General features: G+C 48.1%; 1 protein-coding gene across 1 annotated transcript in view; it reads left to right on the forward strand.

Annotated features, from left to right (window-relative positions):
* LOC132591163 (uncharacterized) overlaps nt 1–12,358 on the forward strand; it is a 66,766-nt gene extending 54,408 nt beyond the window's left edge. The window contains exon 6 of the mRNA XM_088654425.1: nt 10,238–12,358. Coding sequence (XP_088510551.1) covers nt 10,238–11,736 — 1,499 coding nt within the window. The 3' untranslated portion in view covers nt 11,737–12,358. The remainder of the gene's footprint in view (nt 1–10,237) is intronic.
* Nucleotides 12,359–18,890: the final 6,532 nt, after the last annotated feature.

An 18,890-nucleotide genomic window follows, 5' to 3' on the forward strand; every position in this document is an offset into this window, starting at 1 on the left:
GAAGTTGCTTCTAGGCATGTCTAGACATGCGTAGAAGCGACTTCCGGTGCCGGCGCTGCTGATCCTGTATTTTTCTTACCGGGAGTTGACGCCTATTGTCCGCACCTCCTGTTGGACGCCGCCTCCTCCTCGGATTGCCAAGTTGGAAGAGACCCCAAGGGTCATCCAGTCCAACCCTCTGCAAGACAGGAATCTTTTGCCTCATGTGGACGCTCGGACCCACGACCCTGAGATTGAGAGTCTCCTGCTTAACCACTGGAGCCATTTGCTCCAAAGGGACTGGGGTCTCTCTCAAGTCCCCTCCTAATATGGCAACAGACTTTCAGTCTGCTGAGGAGGAGGAGGAGGAGGAGGAGGAGGAGTTTATTCTTTATATCCCACCCATCTGGGGGCAGGGTACGAGGCTGCTACCTTGATGGCCTCTAAGCCAAGAATCACAGAGAACTCTGCACATGCCCTGGACCATCCGAGCCGGGGCAGGTCCTCCAGAGCAGAACGCCCCCCCCCACGCCCAGCCCCTTCTGGCATCTCTTGTCTCCTCCACGTGCTGCCTCGGTTTCCCTCCTGGGAAGAAGTCTCCTCTCTCTTCCCCCTTGGGGTGCCTGGGGGGGAAGGGTGTCCCAGGGCTGCAGGGGGCAGTTCTGCTTCTGAATGGCAGGGGGAGACCCCCAAGTCTGGGAGCAGAGGGTCATGCTGCCCCCCCCATTCCTCTCTGCAGCTCTGCTCTTCCTTTGCATCCAGGCGCTGCTTCCTCTTTGGGTCTGGGGGGGGGGAAGGAATGCCCAGATCCCCCTTGCAATGGGGGAGCCCCTGCCAGGCCCTCATTCCCCCCCTGCCAGATCCTCCTCCAGATCAGCTCAGGTCTCCAGCCCAGGCCTCAAGGGAAGCCTCTCTGGGCAGGTGCATCGCCTGGGTCTCCTTCTGGGTTGCTGAGCGAGAGGAGAGGATGCAAAGCTGCTTTAAGGACCCCAAGATCTTGTCCTGAAGGGGATGAGGCAATGCAAGGAGGAGAAGGAGAGGGTTTTGGGTGGCGGGTCTGCAAACTTCTCTCTCAGATCCCAGAGTGAGCTTTCAAGGATGGTCCCCATCCTGGAGTTTCTCTGCAGCTGCTGCTACTACCCGTGTTTCTCAGAAAATAAGACAGCGTCTTATATTTATTTTTCCTCAAAAAACCACACTATGGCTTAAATAAGGGGATGTCTTCTTTTTTCCCTCCCCCTCCTGCCGCGGCCGGCATTGCTGCTGTGCCTATCACTATGTCTTATTTTCAGGGTATGGATTATATTCCTTGAATGCTTAAAAATCCTGCTACGACTTATTTTATGCCTATGGCTTATTTTCTGAGAAATAGGGTAGAAAACAAGCCCATGGTCTCTGGGAACAGCTGGGGCTTCCGGAGGAAACAACACGGGGTTCCCACCTTTTGTGGAAAGGGGCGGGGAAAATGCCATCTCTTGGCCCTGTTGCCTCACTGGGCTCCTCCTGGGCCTTTGTGACCATGGGGGTGGGAAATACAGCTGTCCCCAAACAATGTGGGGGGGAGGGAGGAAGAGGAAGAGAAGGAAGAAGAAGAGAAATGAAGGAGAAGCTGGGAGGGGGAGCAGCCAAGAGAGAAATGAAGGAGGAAAACTCCTTCAGGAAAGTGGGGCCAATGAGAGGATGAGGTCGAGGCCAAGGGGAATCTGAAACCGGATTGGCCAGCTGTCCAATGAAGAGGTTTCTGATTGGTCCAGCTCTGCTCTGGGGTGGGAAATGGGGACAGATGGTTCTAGGAGCCCAGTATAAACTGGTTTAGTGGCAGGAAACGCAGGGAAAGGATGGCAGGTGTCCCTCTTGCTTTGAACTGGGAAGAGTCCCAGAGCCAGGGGCTGCCCTGAGCAACATGCGCTTCCCTCCTCCCTTCTGGGCTTTCCATTTCCTGCCTATGGGGCTTTTACGGGGGTGGGGGGCTGCTAGACAAAGCTGTCCAAGGGATCTTTCCCAGAGGGATTCAAATATATCTGTGAAAGAAGGAGCCACAGTAGTGCATGGGCAGCCCCTTGAGCGCAGGCGCAGAAGCAGGAAAAACGGCACGGAGGGCGGGGCGGGCTCATTGCCCTCGGCTTTGGAAGGGTTAAAAGGAGCAGTGCTGGATTCCTAGAGAGGAGAGGAAGTGAAGGTGGGGTGAAGGTCCTCCCTGGCCAAATTCCCTCCCTCCCTCCCACCTCCCTTCCGGCTGCTTTCTTCTCTTTCCTTTGCAAAAGCTTCCTCGGTGAGTCTCCTCTCTCTTCCCTCTGAGGGTGCAATGGGGAGAAGGGGGTCCCAGGGGTGCAGGGAGGGTGCATGGGGGTCCCTGTTCAGATTATGCATTGGGGTGAGAACCCCAAGTCAGGGAGCAGAGGGTCCTGCCCCCAATTCCTCTCTGCCAAGGCTCCTCTCTCTTCCCCCTGAGGGTGCAGTGGGGAGAAGGGGGTCCCAGGGGTGGAGGGAGGGTGTATTTATGGGGGTCCCTGTTCAGATAATGCCTCGTGGGGGGAGACCCATAAGTCAAGGAGCGGAGAGTCAGGGCGGAGGGCGAAGGAGACGCAGCAGCGAAGGGGAGAAATTGGAGGCGTCGAGGAGGAGGCTGGAAAGGGGGGAGAAAAACGGGAGCGTAATTCGGGATAACACGGAGGGATCAAGGAGGCCAAAACAAGCCGGGGAAGGAAGGAAGGGGGGCGCCCGGTGGTGGAGGGAAGCGCCTGCTGCAGAAATCACTTCAAAGCAATGGATTCAATGGAAGCTCACAGTCACTGCAAACATCCCAGCATCAATATTGACAGGAAATCCTCCCCACCTGCTGGATTTCTGCCTGCCAGAAGGATGTAGAAACCCAGCCAAAAAAGGGGGGGAGGTGGGAGAGAGAGCAACAAATTCTGCTTCTCTTCCTCACAGATTCACATAACCCCAGGGCACCAAGGTCCCTTTGCGTCTCCCATGAAATATTTGAGCACCCCCCCCCCAGTTAATGGGCATTGCCATTCAAATGGTGTGTGCACGCTGCATCTAGTGATCAGTTTTGCAGGGCGGGGCTTACTTGGGTCCATGGGCCTCCAATGGGGAGAATTAAATCTTTTATTAATTGAGATTCTGCCCCTACACATAAATCCTGGCTATGCCCAATGCCTGCTCCCCCCTAATATTTTATTTAAGTTGGCACCCCTGATTGACTGTAGCTCTTCACTACTGCTGCTGCTGCTGCTGTTGTTGTTATATTAAATTTGTATCCTGCCCCTCATTCAAAGTTCACAGGGTGATTCACAACATAAAAATGCAAATTTATAAAACTAAATGCATAATAAAACAAGGATAAAGGCAAACCAATTATCTCTCCTCCCACAAACATATTTAAAAGGCCATAGAATGTTAACCAGCCAAAGGCCCAGTTATAGAAACACGTATTTGCCTGGCACCTCAAGATGTAAGGAAGGTGCCAGGCGAGCCTCCCTTGGGAGAGCATCCCACAAATGGGAAACCACTGCAGAAAAGGTCCGTTTTTGTGTTGCCACCATCCAGACCTTTCGTGGAGAAGACACGCAAAGAAGGGCCTTAGAACAGAGGCTGGATGGCCATCAGTCAGGGATGGTCTAGTTGAGAATCCTGCATTGCCCCAGGGGGTTGGCTAGATGGCCCTCAGGGGTCCCTTAATACCGTAATTTAATAATAATTTATTATTTATACCCCGCCCATCTGGCCGGGTTCCCCCAGCCACTCTGGGTGGCTTCCAACAAAACATTAAAATACAGAAATCCATCAAACATTAAAAGCTTCCCTAACCAGGGCTGCCTTAAGATGCCTTCTAAAGGTCTGGTAATTGTTATTCTCTTTGACCTCTGGTGGGAGGGCATTCCACAGGGTGGGCGCCACTACCGAGAAGGCCCTCTGCCTGGTTCCCTGTAACTTGGCTTCTCGTAGCGAGGGAACCGCCAGAAGGCCCTCGGCGCTGAATCTCAGTGTCCGGGCAGAACGATGGGGGAGGAGACGCTCCTTCAGGTTTACTGGACCGAGGCCTTCCTACTCTACACTTCTCTGAGGCAGGTTTGTGAAGATTTTTAGGCACAGGTTGAGTGCAAGGGGTGCATAGGATTGTAGCCCATCTTATGCACCGTTGGCTTGGGAATAAGTCCCACTGATCATGGTGAGACTCTCAGGCGAGTAGATTGCTGCTGTGCAGTCCTGCTTTTTAAATAAATGTTTTTTTTTCCAGATATACAGAGCTTGATGAAATCCCAATAAATAAAACCTCCCTTCAGTAGTTTCAAGCACTACTACAGATTCCACATAGTATCTGTACTGCATTGTTTAGTGTGGCAGCACCTGCACTTTGGAACTCCCAGCCTCTTGCAATAAAGCACGTGCCTTTGCTAGACTCTTTTCAGGCACCTGCTAAAAGCATTCTTGTTTAGGCAAGCATACCCAGATGCTTACAAAGTTGAAATAATTTTCAACTGTTTTAATTTTTTGTTTGGCAGATTTTTTAAAAATAAATTTTATTAAATAAATAAACAATAATATTGTAGCCTTTTCCGCTCTTTAGCTGGGGTTCATCTGCGTTGCTCCCGTGAGAGGGAGAAAGGAGTCAATCGGACACCGAGGTTTGCTCTCTGAGAAAGAAGTTTATTTTCTGCTAGCAGAAGGCACTGCTGTGAATCGAGTCATAAGCAAGTACAAAAGACAGGCACTTTGAATGAGGGCTCTTCCCCCTCCCTAGGAATCTACCTCTCTAAGTGGGTGCATGTAAAGGGTCAAGGGTTACATATACAGGTTCCGTTCAGCATCTTTCTCATATATGTTGACAACGTTAAAGCTCCATAGAAGGGTCTGGGTGACTCGGTGCCATGCTCCTATAGCCTCGAGAGCGGAGTCTTAATTCCTGCCTGGCATGATTGAGTGCGTCAGAGTGGTATTGTAGCACCCCCTGATAAGCCGTTAAGGCTTCCCCTCTTGACAAGGCCGTTAGTCTATCTTTGCTTCCTTCTGATAAAACTAGCCTTGCCTGGTTCTTCTCTGCTGCTGATAACCTAGAGATAACCTGCTCTGGGGGAGAGGGCACTAAGAAGCACTTAATGGTTTCTATTAGGGGAAGGGAGAAGAGGAAAGGTATTTATAGAATTCAGGAGGCCCAGTTAAGGGCCAGCTATACAGAGCTGCGCAAGCAGGATTGACTGATCAGAAGTGATCAGAAATATACAACTATATATTGGGTTACAGACCATATATTGGGTTACTTTTGTATGAACCCTTATAATCAGAATTGGGTTACATCTTCCTTCAATATAAATAAAACAACACAAGCCAAAACACAACCCATCCTGTATATTTATGTATCTGGCCCCAGTGGCCTACTTGTTATCAGAGGACCAGAATCCACATTCCTTTGTAAGAAAATATGAAATAGTCAAAATATTTTTGCAAGCAAAAAAACAAAAATCAATGTTGGGGGAGGTGACAGGAAATTTTCCATTCCGGGTACCACCTGACCTGCCACACCACTGCCAGGTGGTGCTAGGGGGGGGGGTCCCTGTTCAGATCATGCCTGGTGGGGAAGACCCCCAAGTCAGGGAGCAGAGGGTCCCCCCTTGTCCTCTCTGCCAAGCCAGGGAGGGGATGAGTTCACAGGAGGTCTGCAGCTCTCTTCTTCCTTGGGATCCAGATGCTGCCTTCCTTTTTGGGGAGGGGGCTTTGGGTCAAGAAAAACTGGGCATGCAAAGAGACCCCCTTCAGATTTAGGAATAAGTCACATTAGTTAACAGGCTGTAGCCAGATGGAAAATTTGTACATGGGGGGAGCACAGGGTGAAGAAAAGCCCTTTTGCATCTGCAGCAGCACAACCGGACCACTTCCTCTGTCCCAGATGAAACAACACATGTCTCTCCCCTATTCAGGCTAAGCAAGTAAACAAAGTAATGTGAAAGCAAATTTCAGATCTATCCTCAGGAAATGCTAAAGCAAGGATAAAAGACTCCTCCCAACCTTCTGGGACAAATGAGGAGGGATTATCAGTCATTGGGTGGCTCGTACTAATAACAGAGGACATGGAAAGTATAAAATCCTTTTTGGCTGACTGTAATAAAATCCTTACCATCCTGATAGGTACTTGTAAAACCTTCTAGAAGAAATCTAGCAGAGAGTCTGTGGGTTTTGATAAGCAAATGGAAATTGGTGCAATCTCAAAAGAGGCTAGTTCTATCAAGCAACCCTAAGCCTTTGGGAATATTGTCACAAGAGGAGCACAAAGCTCACCTCTGGAGATTTAAAGGGTCTGCATGCCTGGTGTTCTTAAGAACACGACAGATTTAGGACATGTGGAAGATCTATAATTTGACGGCTTCCATGCCAGGCTGGGGGCCACATTTTGAGACTGGAGACTTGCAAAGATGGTGTATAAACACAGACAGTATCTAAGGAGGAGTGGTGTCAGGGGCGTCGCTAGCCTTCTGGCTGCCCGGAGCCGGCAAACCAGAAGGCACCCCGCCGGGGGCGCGGTGTCTGTCGTGTGCATGCGCCCCTTGCTTCCCTCCATAGGCGGGAGGAGCGCGAGCCAAAAGGAGAGTTCAGCTCCCTCCCGCCTGTGGAGGGGACGCTGTGAGCTCCTCAGCGGCTGCCACGAGCGGCAGTGGCGGGCCGCCCTGTAAGACTCGCTCCGCGCCGCAGCTTGCTCGGCTCACGCTTTCTTTCTGCTCGGGGGAGGCGAGGGGCAGGCCAGAGAGGGCGTCAGCTGTCTGCCCCTCTCCTTGCCCGAGCAGAAAGTATCAAAGCGCAAGCCAATCAAGCTGCCCTGTATGCTCTGGTGAGGCGAGGGGCAGGCGCATGCAGCAGCCATCGGTGGAGGTGGCGAGGGGCTGCAGCGCTGCCCCCTGCAGAGTGGAGCCCAGGGCGCCCCGCCCCCCCTATTGCGATGCCCCTGAGTGGGGTATTCGTCTCATGATTCGTCTCATGATACAACCCCTGACCGAGGCAAATATGGCCACAACACCTGCCTGGCTTGCCATGAGAGAGCTCAAAGAGCGTCAACAGGGCTCTCCATACAAAGCACATAGCATGGAGGAACCTACATGTAATAGCTACTAGTCTGTTTTCTGCCCATGCTCTGGGGTTGCAGTTTTCAGGCTTAGGGACAGGATGGTGACTGGTTTTGGCACCAAGTTCTGTCAATGGGATCTACTCTCAGGTCACCACCTAAACCACTGGAGAGGTTTAGAAATGGGGCTTCTGTTGGGAAGGGGCTGCCCCATTTGTGCTTCTCCAGGGGCAGGAGAACATCTAGGGCAGGAGAATCCCTGCAGGGCCCCTGAGGCTCCCTTTGCTTCTTCCTCTCTCCCAGGACCCTGCAGCTTGTTTTGGCTCCTTGACTCCTCAGGAAGGATGAAAGAGACGGATCCTGCCAAGCTAGCGAGGATGGAAGGGGGAAGATGGACGGTTGACCTGGTGAGGTTGTCTCCTGCATCCCTCCTCACAACCTCTGAGCGTTCCCTCCCAGGGACCTCCAAGAGATCTGGTGAGTTCCAGGGGAGTGGAGATGGGGACGTGGATGGAGCCGGAGAGGTATTGGGGCTTGCTCAGCTTGGGGGTGGGGGAGGAAGGCAGGCGGATGGATGACAGATCAGCAAGTATATTAATATTTTGAACTCTTTGGAACTTATATTTAAAATATTTGTTTGAAATTTGAGGTGATATTGCAGCCAGTTTGTTAAAATGGGGTTGGGAAAATAAGCAGCGATCATTTCCCGCCCCCTAAAACGGATTTTGACCTTGAAAGAACTGAAAAATGTCAACAAAAGAGTACTCAGCTGGGTTCCAACAAAATGTTTTGAGAATCTTGTGGGAATTGACTATTGGAATGCATCATGAAGAAATACAATTACAGGAGACAATGCAGCAACCGCAGATGGAGGACAGAAACAGCGACTTTTCTGTTGGAGGCATTTTGGAAATTGAACCGAAGGACAATGATTGTGATAGTGACTGTGACAGTTTAAACAGTATAAATGAAAAGAAAGCCCAACACGAAGGAAAAGAGGACTCTGTATTGGAAGACAGTTGGAGGAATATCCCCCTTTTGTGGGGGAAAAGACAGGACTTGGTGGATTTGCAGAACAACCACAAGGAAAAGGACAATCAAAGAAGAGGAAAACCCCGGGGGGGGGGGTATAAGAACGGCTGGACTGTAAAACATTGGAAAAAGGGGGTGGGTTGAAGGAGAAATGGACATTTGATTAATAGGACTGAATAACAGGATTGAAAACTGGATTGAAGACTATGAAACTTGCTGTGACGGAGGGGGATAGCTGGGAAAAGGGGAAGGGAAGGCGTATTGAAGATAGTTATTGATTAAATTGAAATTTAGTATGAAAATTGGTTTAAAAGTTATGGAGGTTTTTGGAGGGGAAAATTAGGCGAGGGAGGAAATTAGAATTGGAATAGGTGAAATTAAGATATGTTACGAGATGATTAGTAAGGATAGAAGGTTTAAGAGGAATTTTAAAAAAATTAGTATAGTAAAATTAAGGCTACAAAAAAATGTGATGATGAGAAAGGAGATAATGATTAGAAAACTGGTAAAGGAGAATTAAAATGAGGACCGGGGAAGCGGGGAGGTAGGGGAAGCCCTTAAAACAATGTTTATGGATATAGATTTGATAATGTGTTTTTTCTTTTTCTTTTTCTTTGTTCTCTTTTTTCTTTCTTTTTTTCTTTTTCTTTTTATAGGACAGGTATGGAAAATAGTTGGGTGGACACCCTCCTTTTTCCTCTCCAGGTTCTTGGGGCTCTCTGGTGGCAGGGGAGGGCTCTGAGGGGTGGAGAGGGGGGGAGGGGATAAACCTAATTATAAAATGGACTGCTTCCGTCGATTCACCGCGCATGGGTGTCTCTAGTGGCAGGAGAGGGCCCGTAGGGGGTGGGTGGAGGGAAGGAGTGAATTTGTCATGTATGTTGTCCTTGTCTGCAAAATCAATAAAATATATTTTTTTTAAAAAAAGGCAGGCGGATGGAGATGGAGAGCACCTTTTCGGGCTCCTCCACCTGCCTGCCTGCCTGCACCTGCCTGCCTGAAACTCCACTGACTTGGCCATTTACCAGGTCTGGAAAGGTCACGCCCACCCACTAGTCCCATGCAAGGAAGGATGCTCCAGGCCAGGAGGAACAGGAAGTTTTAACTGGCTGGACCAAACATTCCCTTGCATGTTCACTCTAGCAAAACAAGGAATGTTGTACTTGACTGCTCCCAGTGGATTACATCCCACATATGGATGGAGACCAAGAGCGTCTGGGATTCTCACACCCCCACCGTGATCCCTCAATGGAGGGATATCAGTAGTCTTCTTTGTGAATGTTCTTTGTCTATTCATGCCTTTTTACACAATGGCCAGGCTGGTCTGAACCGCTAAGGCCTTCTTAAATGTCGGCTTCAGAGTTTTTAGGGAAGTTGATGTAACTTTAGTCAGGTTTGTTGCTTTTGCTTCTGCCTGCATTTGGTTGACCAAAGAGATGACTGACCTTTGAGATGGAGTGGATTCCGTGATTGAGCCAAACAAAATCTATCCCAGATAAAAGCCAAGCAATAGGTCAGTTAATTGTTGTTGTTTAGTCGTTTAGTCGTGTCCGACTCTTCGTGACCCCCTGGACCAGAGCACGCCAGGCACTCCTGTCTTCCACTGCCTCCCGCAGTTTGGTCAGACTCATGTTGGTAGCTTCGAGAACACTGTCCCACCATCTCGTCCTCTGTTGTCCCCTTCTCCTAGTGCCCTCAATCTTTCCCAACATCAGGGTCTTTTCCAGGGAGTCTTCTCTTCTCATGAGGTGGCCAAAGTATTGGAACCTCAGCTTCAGGATCTGTCCTTCCAGTGAGCACTCAGGACTGATTTCCTTCAGAATGAATAGGTTTCCTTTAGAATGTCAGTTAATACCAGTCAACAAAGGCAGTGAAAACTATAGTAAGGCCTCACATCTAACTTTCTTCAGTTCTTCCTCTATCACAAGAATTCATTAACATTGTTCAATAACCTGGAGCTCCATTTCTTCCTGCGGCTCTAATTAGCTTCTCTCTTCATTGCAGATGGTGATGAATTGGAAGGGAAGAACAAGGGGGACCAGAACAGAATCCACATAGTGGAGAAGCCATATGAATATTCAGAGTGTGGAGAGAACATCCATCAGAGCTCCCAGTCCATCTCCCGTCAACGAAAGAGCTTCGTTCGGAGGGATAGCCTCACTTCACACAAAAGAACTCACAGTAGAGAGAAATTGTATGAGTGCAGAGAATGTGGAAAGAGCTTCAATCGGAAGTATAGTCTCACTTCCCATCAAAGAATTCATACAGGGGAAAAACCCTATCAGTGCTTTGAATGTGGAAAAAGCTTCCGTCACAGCAGTGGTCTCTCTTCCCATCAAAGAAGCCATACAGGGGAGAAACCCTATCAGTGCATGGAGTGTGGAAAGAGCTTCAGTCGAAAGGATCATCTCACTTCCCATCAAAGAATTCATACAAAGGAGAAACCCTATCAGTGCTTCGAATGTGGAAAGAGCTTCCGGGAACGGACTAAGCTCTCTTCCCATCAAAGAATTCATACAGGGGAGAAACCCTATCAGTGCTTCGAATGTGGAAAGAGCTTCAGCGAGGGGTCCTATCTCAGTTCTCATCAAAGAATTCATACCGGGGAGAAACCATATCAATGCCTGGAATGTGGAAAGAGCTTCAGTCAGAAGGGTAATCTCATGTCCCATCAAAGAACTCATACAGGGGAGAAAACATACCAGTGTTTGGAATGTGGAAAGAGCTTCCGGAAGGAGATTAAGCTCATGAGCCATCAAATAATTCATAAAGGGGAGAAACCTTTTCAATGCCTTGAGTGTGGGAAGAGCTTTCGTCACCGGCTGAGTCTCACATTCCATCAAAGAATTCATACAGGGGAGAAACCCTATCAGTGCTTAGAATGTGGAAAGAGCTTTAGTCAAAGCGCACATCTCACTGCCCATCAAAGAATTCATACAGGGGAGAAACCCTATAAATGCCTAGAATGTGGAAAGAGCTTCAGTCTCAGGCAGAGTCTCAATACCCATCACAGAATTCATACCGGGGAGAAACCCTATCATTGCTTAGAATGTGGAAAGAGCTTCCGGGATCGGACTAAGCTCTCTTCCCATCAAAGAATTCATACAGGGGAGAAACCTTTTCAATGCCATGAGTGTGAAAAGAGCTTTCGTCACAGAGTCACTCTCACTACCCATCAAAGAATGCATACCGGGAATAAACCCTATCAGTGCTTGGAATGTGGGAAGAGGTTCAATCAAATGGGTAATCTCACTTCCCATCAAAGAACTCATACAGGTCAGAAACCCTATCAGTGCTTGGAATGTGGAAAGAGCTTCAGTCACAGGCACAGTCTCACTTCCCATCAAAGAATTCATACAGGGGAGAAACCCTATCAGTGCTTGGAATGTGGAAAGAGCTTTCGTCAGAAAGGTAATCTCGATTTGCATAGAAGTGTCCATACAGGGGAGAAACCCTATCAGTGCCTAGAATGTGGGAAGAGCTTTCGTATCAGTCACAGTCTCACATCGCATCAAAGAATTCATACAGGAAGGAAACCCTATCAGTGCTTGGAATGTGGAAAGAGCTTCAGTAACTCCAGCAATCTCACTTGCCATCAACGAATTCATACAGGGGAGAACCCTAAGAATTCATACAGAGGGAAGACCAAAAAAGAAAAGCAATAAAGCCAAATTAAGCAACCCGTAGAAAACACAGTTGTATGTGAAAGAGAAAGGGGCCGAGGAGAATAACTAAAAATACCCTTTATCACATCTGTATCTTATAACAATAGAATGGGAAACACCAGAGATCTGTTCAAGAAAATTGGAGATATGAAAGGATTATTTTGTGCAAAGATTACCATAATAAAGGACAAAAGTGGTAAGGACCTACAGTGAGGGGGGGAGTATTTGATCCCCTGCTATATTTGCCCGTTTGCCCTCTGATGAAAAATGACCACTCCATAATTTTAATGGTAGGTTTATTGTAGCTGTGAGAGATAGAATAACAACCTGGAAACCCTCAGAAAGCCAGAAGACAAAAGTCAGAGATTGATGTCCATTATGATGAGTGAGATAAGTATTTGATCCCTTATCAACCAGCCAGATGTCAGGCTACCTGGTATCTTCACTGTATGTAACAAGCTGAGATTAGAAGCACCTGCTGTAAGGGAGAGGTCTTACCTGTAATCCCAGCTCGTTACAGTACATGTACAAAAGACACCAGTTGACAGAAGCAATCAATGCTTGGCTTTCTTTTTTTGTATTTTGTGTGAAAATAAAATAAAATAATTAAAAAATTAAAAAAGTGAGAACAATGTTGATCCAGTTCACAAAGTTCTCAAGAAGGTAAACAAAAGACTTTAAAAAAACCCAAAACCAGTACAAGGCGGGTTCGCCTGTTTTAAGTCATGCACAAAAAAAGGCTGACATTTGCTCAATGTCCAAAGAAGCAATTTATCTGCACAGCATGTCCTTAATTTATGGAATGTATTGCCGGAACACATGGTGGTAGATACTGCCTTAGCTGGCATTCAAATCAAAATAAAAGGATTAGAAAACCAATTTTTTTAAAAAACGAATCAGCGATAAATTTTAAAACAGATTTTTTTCATACCGTGAAGTTCAGAGCCCATCTTTTTCACGGGATCCTTATGAAATTTAGGAATGTCTGCATTCCCACATTTGGGAAACCCTGAGAGCGTGGGACCCACGAGGCCACAGGAGAGCCATGGCGTCTCTGAGAGCAGCTGGGGCTTCCAGAAGAAACAACATGGCATTCCTCCCTGTTTTGGAAAAGGGTGGGAAATGCCATCTCCTGGCCCTGTCGTCTCACTGGGCTCCTCCTGGGCCTGTCTGGACATGGGGGGAGGGGGAATCCAGCTGCCCCAAAACAATGGGGGGGGAGGAAGAGAAGAAAGGAGAAATGAAGGAGAAGCTGGGAGGGGGAGCAGCCAAGAGGGAAACTCAGGAGGAAAACTCCCTCAGGAAAGTGGGGCCAAGGAGAGGACAACACCAAGGGGAATCTGAAACATTTACATTCTTCAGATACACTGAAACATTCACACAGAGATGCGTCCAGAACCCTCTTGAATTAACAGTTCTGTGGTGCCCAGAACTGTGTACAGCTCTGGGCACCACAGTTCAAGAAGGATACTGACAAGCTGGAACGTATCCAGAGGAGGGCAACCCAAATGGTCAAAGGCCTGGATACAATGCCTTATGAGGAACGGCTTAGGGATCTGGGTATGTTTAGCCTGGAGAAGAGAAGTTTAAGGGGTGATATGATAGCCATGTTCAAATATATAAAAGGATGTCATATAGAGGAGGGTGAAAGGTTGTTTTCTCCTGCTCCAGAGAAGCGGACACGGAGCAATGGATCCAAACTACAAGAAAGAAGATTCCACCTAAACATTAGGAAGAACTTCCTGACAGTAAGAGCTGTTCGACAGTGGAATTTGCTGCCAAGAAGTGTGGTGGAGTCTCCTTCTTTGGAGGTCTTTAAGCAGAGGCTTGACAGCCATCTGTCAGGAATGCTTTGATGGTGTTTCCTGCATGGCAGGGGGTTGGACTGGATGGCCCTTGTTGTCTCTTCCAACTCTAGGATTCTATGAAAGCGGATTGGCCAGGTGTGCAATAGAGAAGCTTCTGATTGGTCTAGCTCTGTTCTGGGATGGGAAATGGGGTCAGGTGGTTCTAGCATCCCAGTATAAACTGGTTTTCTGGCTGGAAATGCAGGGAAAGGATGTCAGGGGTCACTCTTGCTTTGAAATGGGAAGAGTCACAAAGGGAGGGGCTGCCCTGAGCAACATGCACCCCCCCGGACTTTCCATTTCCTGCCTATGGGGCTTTTACGGGGGTGGGGGCTGTTAGACAAAAACTGTCCAAGGGATCTTTCCCAGAGGGATTCAAATATATCTGTGAAAGGAGCCACAGTAGTGCACGGTCAAAGACAACCCCCCCCCCCAGCTCATACTGGAAATGGAGTTCACATCACAGATAATTTATAACCTAAAACCGTCCAAATATCCCTCCTCCAATTCCTATTGGTTAAGAAATTGCACTTTACAGGGTTCCCCTTTTGTTCCTTGATATGTACTCCCACGTGTTCATAGCTGCCAAGTCTCCCATTAGAAAAATACGGGATCAGCAGCGCCGGCACCGGAGGTCGCTTCTACGCATGTCCGGACATGCCTAGAAGCAACTTCCGGTGCTGCCGCTGCCCGATTTCCGGTGCCCAGACATGGGCAGAGCGGCACCTGAAATTGGTTCTGCGCATGTCAGGAGCCTTCCCTGGCTGGTAAGAAATCCGGGGGATTTACAGGATATTTCACCATATGTGAGAAGAGCGGGAAACAGCTTTAAAAAATGAGGGTTTCCCGCAAGAAACGGGAGACTTGGCAGCTATGCGTGTTACATACATTACCTGATCATTCAAATTAGCCATTTCTCCCACAGAGGTGTGTTCTATCATATTCCTGAAGCAACTTCAACTATCACCTGCTATTTCTGCTTGTCACCTCTCAACTGTAAATCTGTCCCTCTTTCAAGGGAAACGATCGACTTCTGCTTAGTTGTAACACTAGCAAGGAAAGGAGCCTCTGAGGGAATATTATCGCTTGTCGTGTCCAACGTCTGCTTTGTCACATCTGTAGTGTCTCCAGCAACTCAGGTTGTGAGACAGAAACAGCTCCGATTGTCAAGAGAAACCGTTCTCCAAAGGGCCCCCCTTCTTTGGGGTGTCTGTTCAAACATTTTGTAAGCAGAGGTGGAAACAGGACCTCAGTCTTTTAAGGCGGGCAGGATCACTTCTTTTCTCCAACACCTTCCACCATGAGAGGAAAGCAATGGGGTTGGGAGGGAGAGAGAGAGAGAGAGACCCTCCTGTCGCCCCTTTGCCTGAGAGCCCTCAGGGGGCTCCCCTTTCTGCTCCCCTCACAAGAGGGTCCCCGTTGTGTCTCTGAGGGACGAGAGAGAAGGAGCCCTTCCCCCCGCTGCTTCTTTCCCTCAGCGGCTCTGAGGGAAACGACTTCTCCCGCCTTTTCCCAACTTCCCGCCTTTCAAAATCTGAGCCTCGCCAAGGAGGCCGATTCCTGGCAGACCAGGCTGCAGTATCCCCGGACTCCCTGCTTGATCGGCGAATTTCTTCTCATTCACCCTGATTTCTGCTCATATCTCTCGCTTTTCAAGCTTCTCTCCGCTTCTTTAGAAAGGCTGTTAAAAAAAAAAACCCCTCTCACCACTGCCTGCATCCCTTACAGTACTGAAAAGTCCGATTTCTAGGGCTTTTATTCCTTCCTGGCAATGTCACTTCCAAACCAAGAATTATTCCCTCCCAGTCCTTAAATATCCGCTTTGCATCTAGTTTGGGGCTGGCATAAAGAACTTCTCTTTTTTCGATTTATCTGAAGGTTATAAATTAATTTATTCCAAAGCTTTATTGATTAACCATTTTCCATGGGTCCTTTTTACGTGGGTCTCCTGCAAGCTTATTAAATCTCATTTCTGCTTTCTTAATACTGTATGTGGGGATTTATGTTAGGCAAAATGAACCATGGAAAGAGAAGAAGGGAAGTCATAAGTATTTTAAGGTTGTTTAAATGAATATTCTAAATTGTAAAACAGAAAATTTAATAAAAATTATAAACCAAAAGCCAAAAAAAAACCCCAAAGCTTCTGCTCCCTCCTCTCGTCTATGTGACAGAGCTCCAGCTAGTTGAACATGACTATTCTATCACCTCTGAATCTTCTCTTTTTCAGGTGAAACATACCCATTCTCTTAACCATTCCTTTCTGTTCATCTTCCAAATGTCTTCCCCTCCATGAACGTAGCCAGGGGGTGGGGGTGGGCCAAGTAAAAGAATGAAAATACTTAGCTAAAAGTATAAATTGTAGAAAGATTTGGGCAGTACTTGGGGTCAAAAGAAAAAGCAATTTAAAACAACTGTTGTTGAGACATTTCATTCATTGCCAGACAGACAATAATGACAGGTGGGTGTGTCCCCCCCCCAAAGCACAAATACTGGCTGCCCTTTTGGACTGGGTGAAACTGAAAGCATTATTTTCTGGGTGGGCACAGGCTATGAGTCACTGAAAAGTCCCTGTGTCAGGGATGAGAAAAGGACAAGTTCACAAGTTTTTAAAAACAACTTATTTCTAAGCACCCTGATTTGCTCTGGGGTGGGGTGAGGGGAAGCATCCAAATACTGAAGGAAGTGTGATTCCTCTAACCATTTGCCAGCACTCCCTCCCAAAAATGTGTCCGTGCCCACACTCCCAAACACCTGTGTTTACCTCCAGCCACCTGTCCCCACTCCCTTTCAGAACCTGCTTCCTTGGTCACCTTCCTGGAAACACACCTATTTCAAGAAGCTATTCAATAAAAAGTGTATGATAGTGTGTGGGAATATATATATATATATATATATATATATATATATATATATATATATATATAGCTGGTTGAGGGTGGAGAGTTTAAGTGGACCGAGGGTGGCTCATTTTTCCACAGAGCAAGTTGAAACCTGAATTTCAGGTGAGAGCAGGGAGACCACAGTGAAAACAGAGCAGAAGTTAAATGCGGGTGGGGAGGGAGAGCACAGCTACAGGTGCAAGGCTCTCTTAGTTCCTCCCTGGGGCTGCTAAAGTTTCTGCCATTGACCCCAGATCCACTGGATCACTGGCTCAGTTGGTAGGGCACAAGACTCCCGGGGTCATGGGTCCAAGCCCCACATTGGATGAAAAATTCTGCATTGCAAGCATGGGCATAGCCAAGGGCAGGGGCAGGGGGGGGCAGCTGTCCCCCTAGATCAAGTAAAACAATAGAAATACTTAACTGCCTGCTGCTGAGACCATATAACACTGGGCACAACAGTTCAAGAAGGATACTGACAAGCTGGAACGTGTCCAGAAGAGGGCAACCAAAACGTTCAAAGGCCTGGAAACGATGCCTTATGAGGAACGGCTTAGGGAGCTGGGTATGTTTAGCCTGGAGAAGAGAAGGTTAAGGGGTGATATGATAGCCATGTTCAAATACTGTATATCAAAGGATGTCATATAAAGGAGAGAGAAAGATTGTTTTCTGCTGCTCCAGAGAAGCGGACATGGAGCAATGGATTCAAACTACAAGAAAGAAGATTCCACTAAACATTAGGAAGAACTTCCTGACAGTAAGAGCTGTTCGGCAGTGGAATTTGCTACCAAGGAGTGTGGTGGAATCTCCTTCTTTGGAGGTCTTTAAGCAGAGGCTTGATTGCCATATGTCAGGAATGCTTTGATGGTGTTTCCTGCTTGGCAGAGGGTTGGACTGGATGGCCCTTGTGGTCTCTTCCAACTCTATGATTCTATGATTCTAACACTGGTCCTGAAAGACCTGCATTGGCTCCCAGTACATTTCCGAGCACAATTCCAAGTGTTGGTGCTGACCTTGAAAGCCCTAAACAGCTTATTTAGTCTGGATTTTAGTCTGGATTTGGGGGATGTTTTTAGCTGTGGCCCGTGAAAGAGTTGGGCTGCTAGCAGCTGCTCACATTCTTGATGTGCATTTTCACAGGAAACAAACAGATCTTGGGGGGCCTAAATTGGGTGGCAAATGTAAAGGAAGGATTTGAGTCCCTGGTATTTAAATGACACCAACCTCCCTTCTCATAACAGGGAAAGGCAGGTACAGGCAGAAGCAGCAGGCAGGCGGCAGGCGGCGCTGTGGTCTAAACCACTGAGCCTCTTGGGCTTGCCAATTGGAAGGTCGGTGGTATGAATCCCCATGACGGAGTGAGCTCCTGTTGCTCTGTCCCAGCTCCTGCCAACCTAGCAGTTCGGAAGCATGCCAGCACAAGTAGATATATAGGTACCGCTGCGGCAGGAAGGTAAACAGTGTTTCTGTGCGCTCTGGTTTCCATCACAGTGTTCCATTGTGCCAGAAGTGGTTTATTCATGCTGGCCACATGATCTGGAAAGGTGTCTGTGGACAAAGGCCAGCTCCCTCGGCCTGAAAGCGAAATGAGCGCTGCAACCCCATAGTCGCCTTTGGACTTAACCACCCAGGGGTCTTTTACCTTATATCCAAACCCTTGGATCCCTCTTGTTGCCATCGGCTGAGGGGAAGAGAGAGGGAACCTGCAGTACTCCCAGAGACCGCATGCTGAGCAGGCCCAGCCCAGCAAGCAAGGCGGAGAGCTTAAACGCTCCTTTTGTACCCAATAACCCAGGTGGACCAGGCGCAGAAAGAGCTTTTAAGCTCCCTGCCTTGCTTGCTGGGCAAAGCCCACTCTGCACTCCAGCTCTGGGGGGCTAAGGATGCTCACACCAGAGCCTCTGGGTGTCAGAGTTAGGTCCCTGAGGGCTTTGGGAGTCTGGGGACATTGGTGACCCTGGGAACTGTCCTCCTTAGCTAGCTCTCTGCCTGTGGTTCTCTGCACGGAGCAGGACTTTGGGTTTCAGCTTCATACATTAGAAGGTGAATTGCAATAAAAACCTCTCCCTCTTTCTTTAGCCCCCTTTTCCTACTTCCCAGCAAGATGGCTTATCCGAAAGAGAAATTATTATTTTCTCCAACACACGCACGCACACACACACACACTCACACACACACACCTGACCAGAAAACCCAAACCACTTGTAGGGTGGGATGTATTTACACTGGTGAAAGATCTCTCCCTTTCTGGGAAAGACTCTGGCTGAGTAGAAACCTTCCTTATAAATGGTCTTGACCGGCTGTGAACTTGAGCTTCCTACTCATTTCCCACTTTTGCTTTCACTTCACTTGGCAGAGCCCAGTTTGAACTCCCTGCACTCTGCGCACCAGATCCAGCCCCCCTTAGAAGAATCAATCAGTCCAAAAT

This window comes from Zootoca vivipara, chromosome 11 (assembly GCF_965207765.1).
Source record: "Zootoca vivipara chromosome 11, rZooViv2.hap1.1, whole genome shotgun sequence".
Taxonomy (NCBI): Eukaryota; Metazoa; Chordata; class Lepidosauria; order Squamata; family Lacertidae; genus Zootoca; species Zootoca vivipara.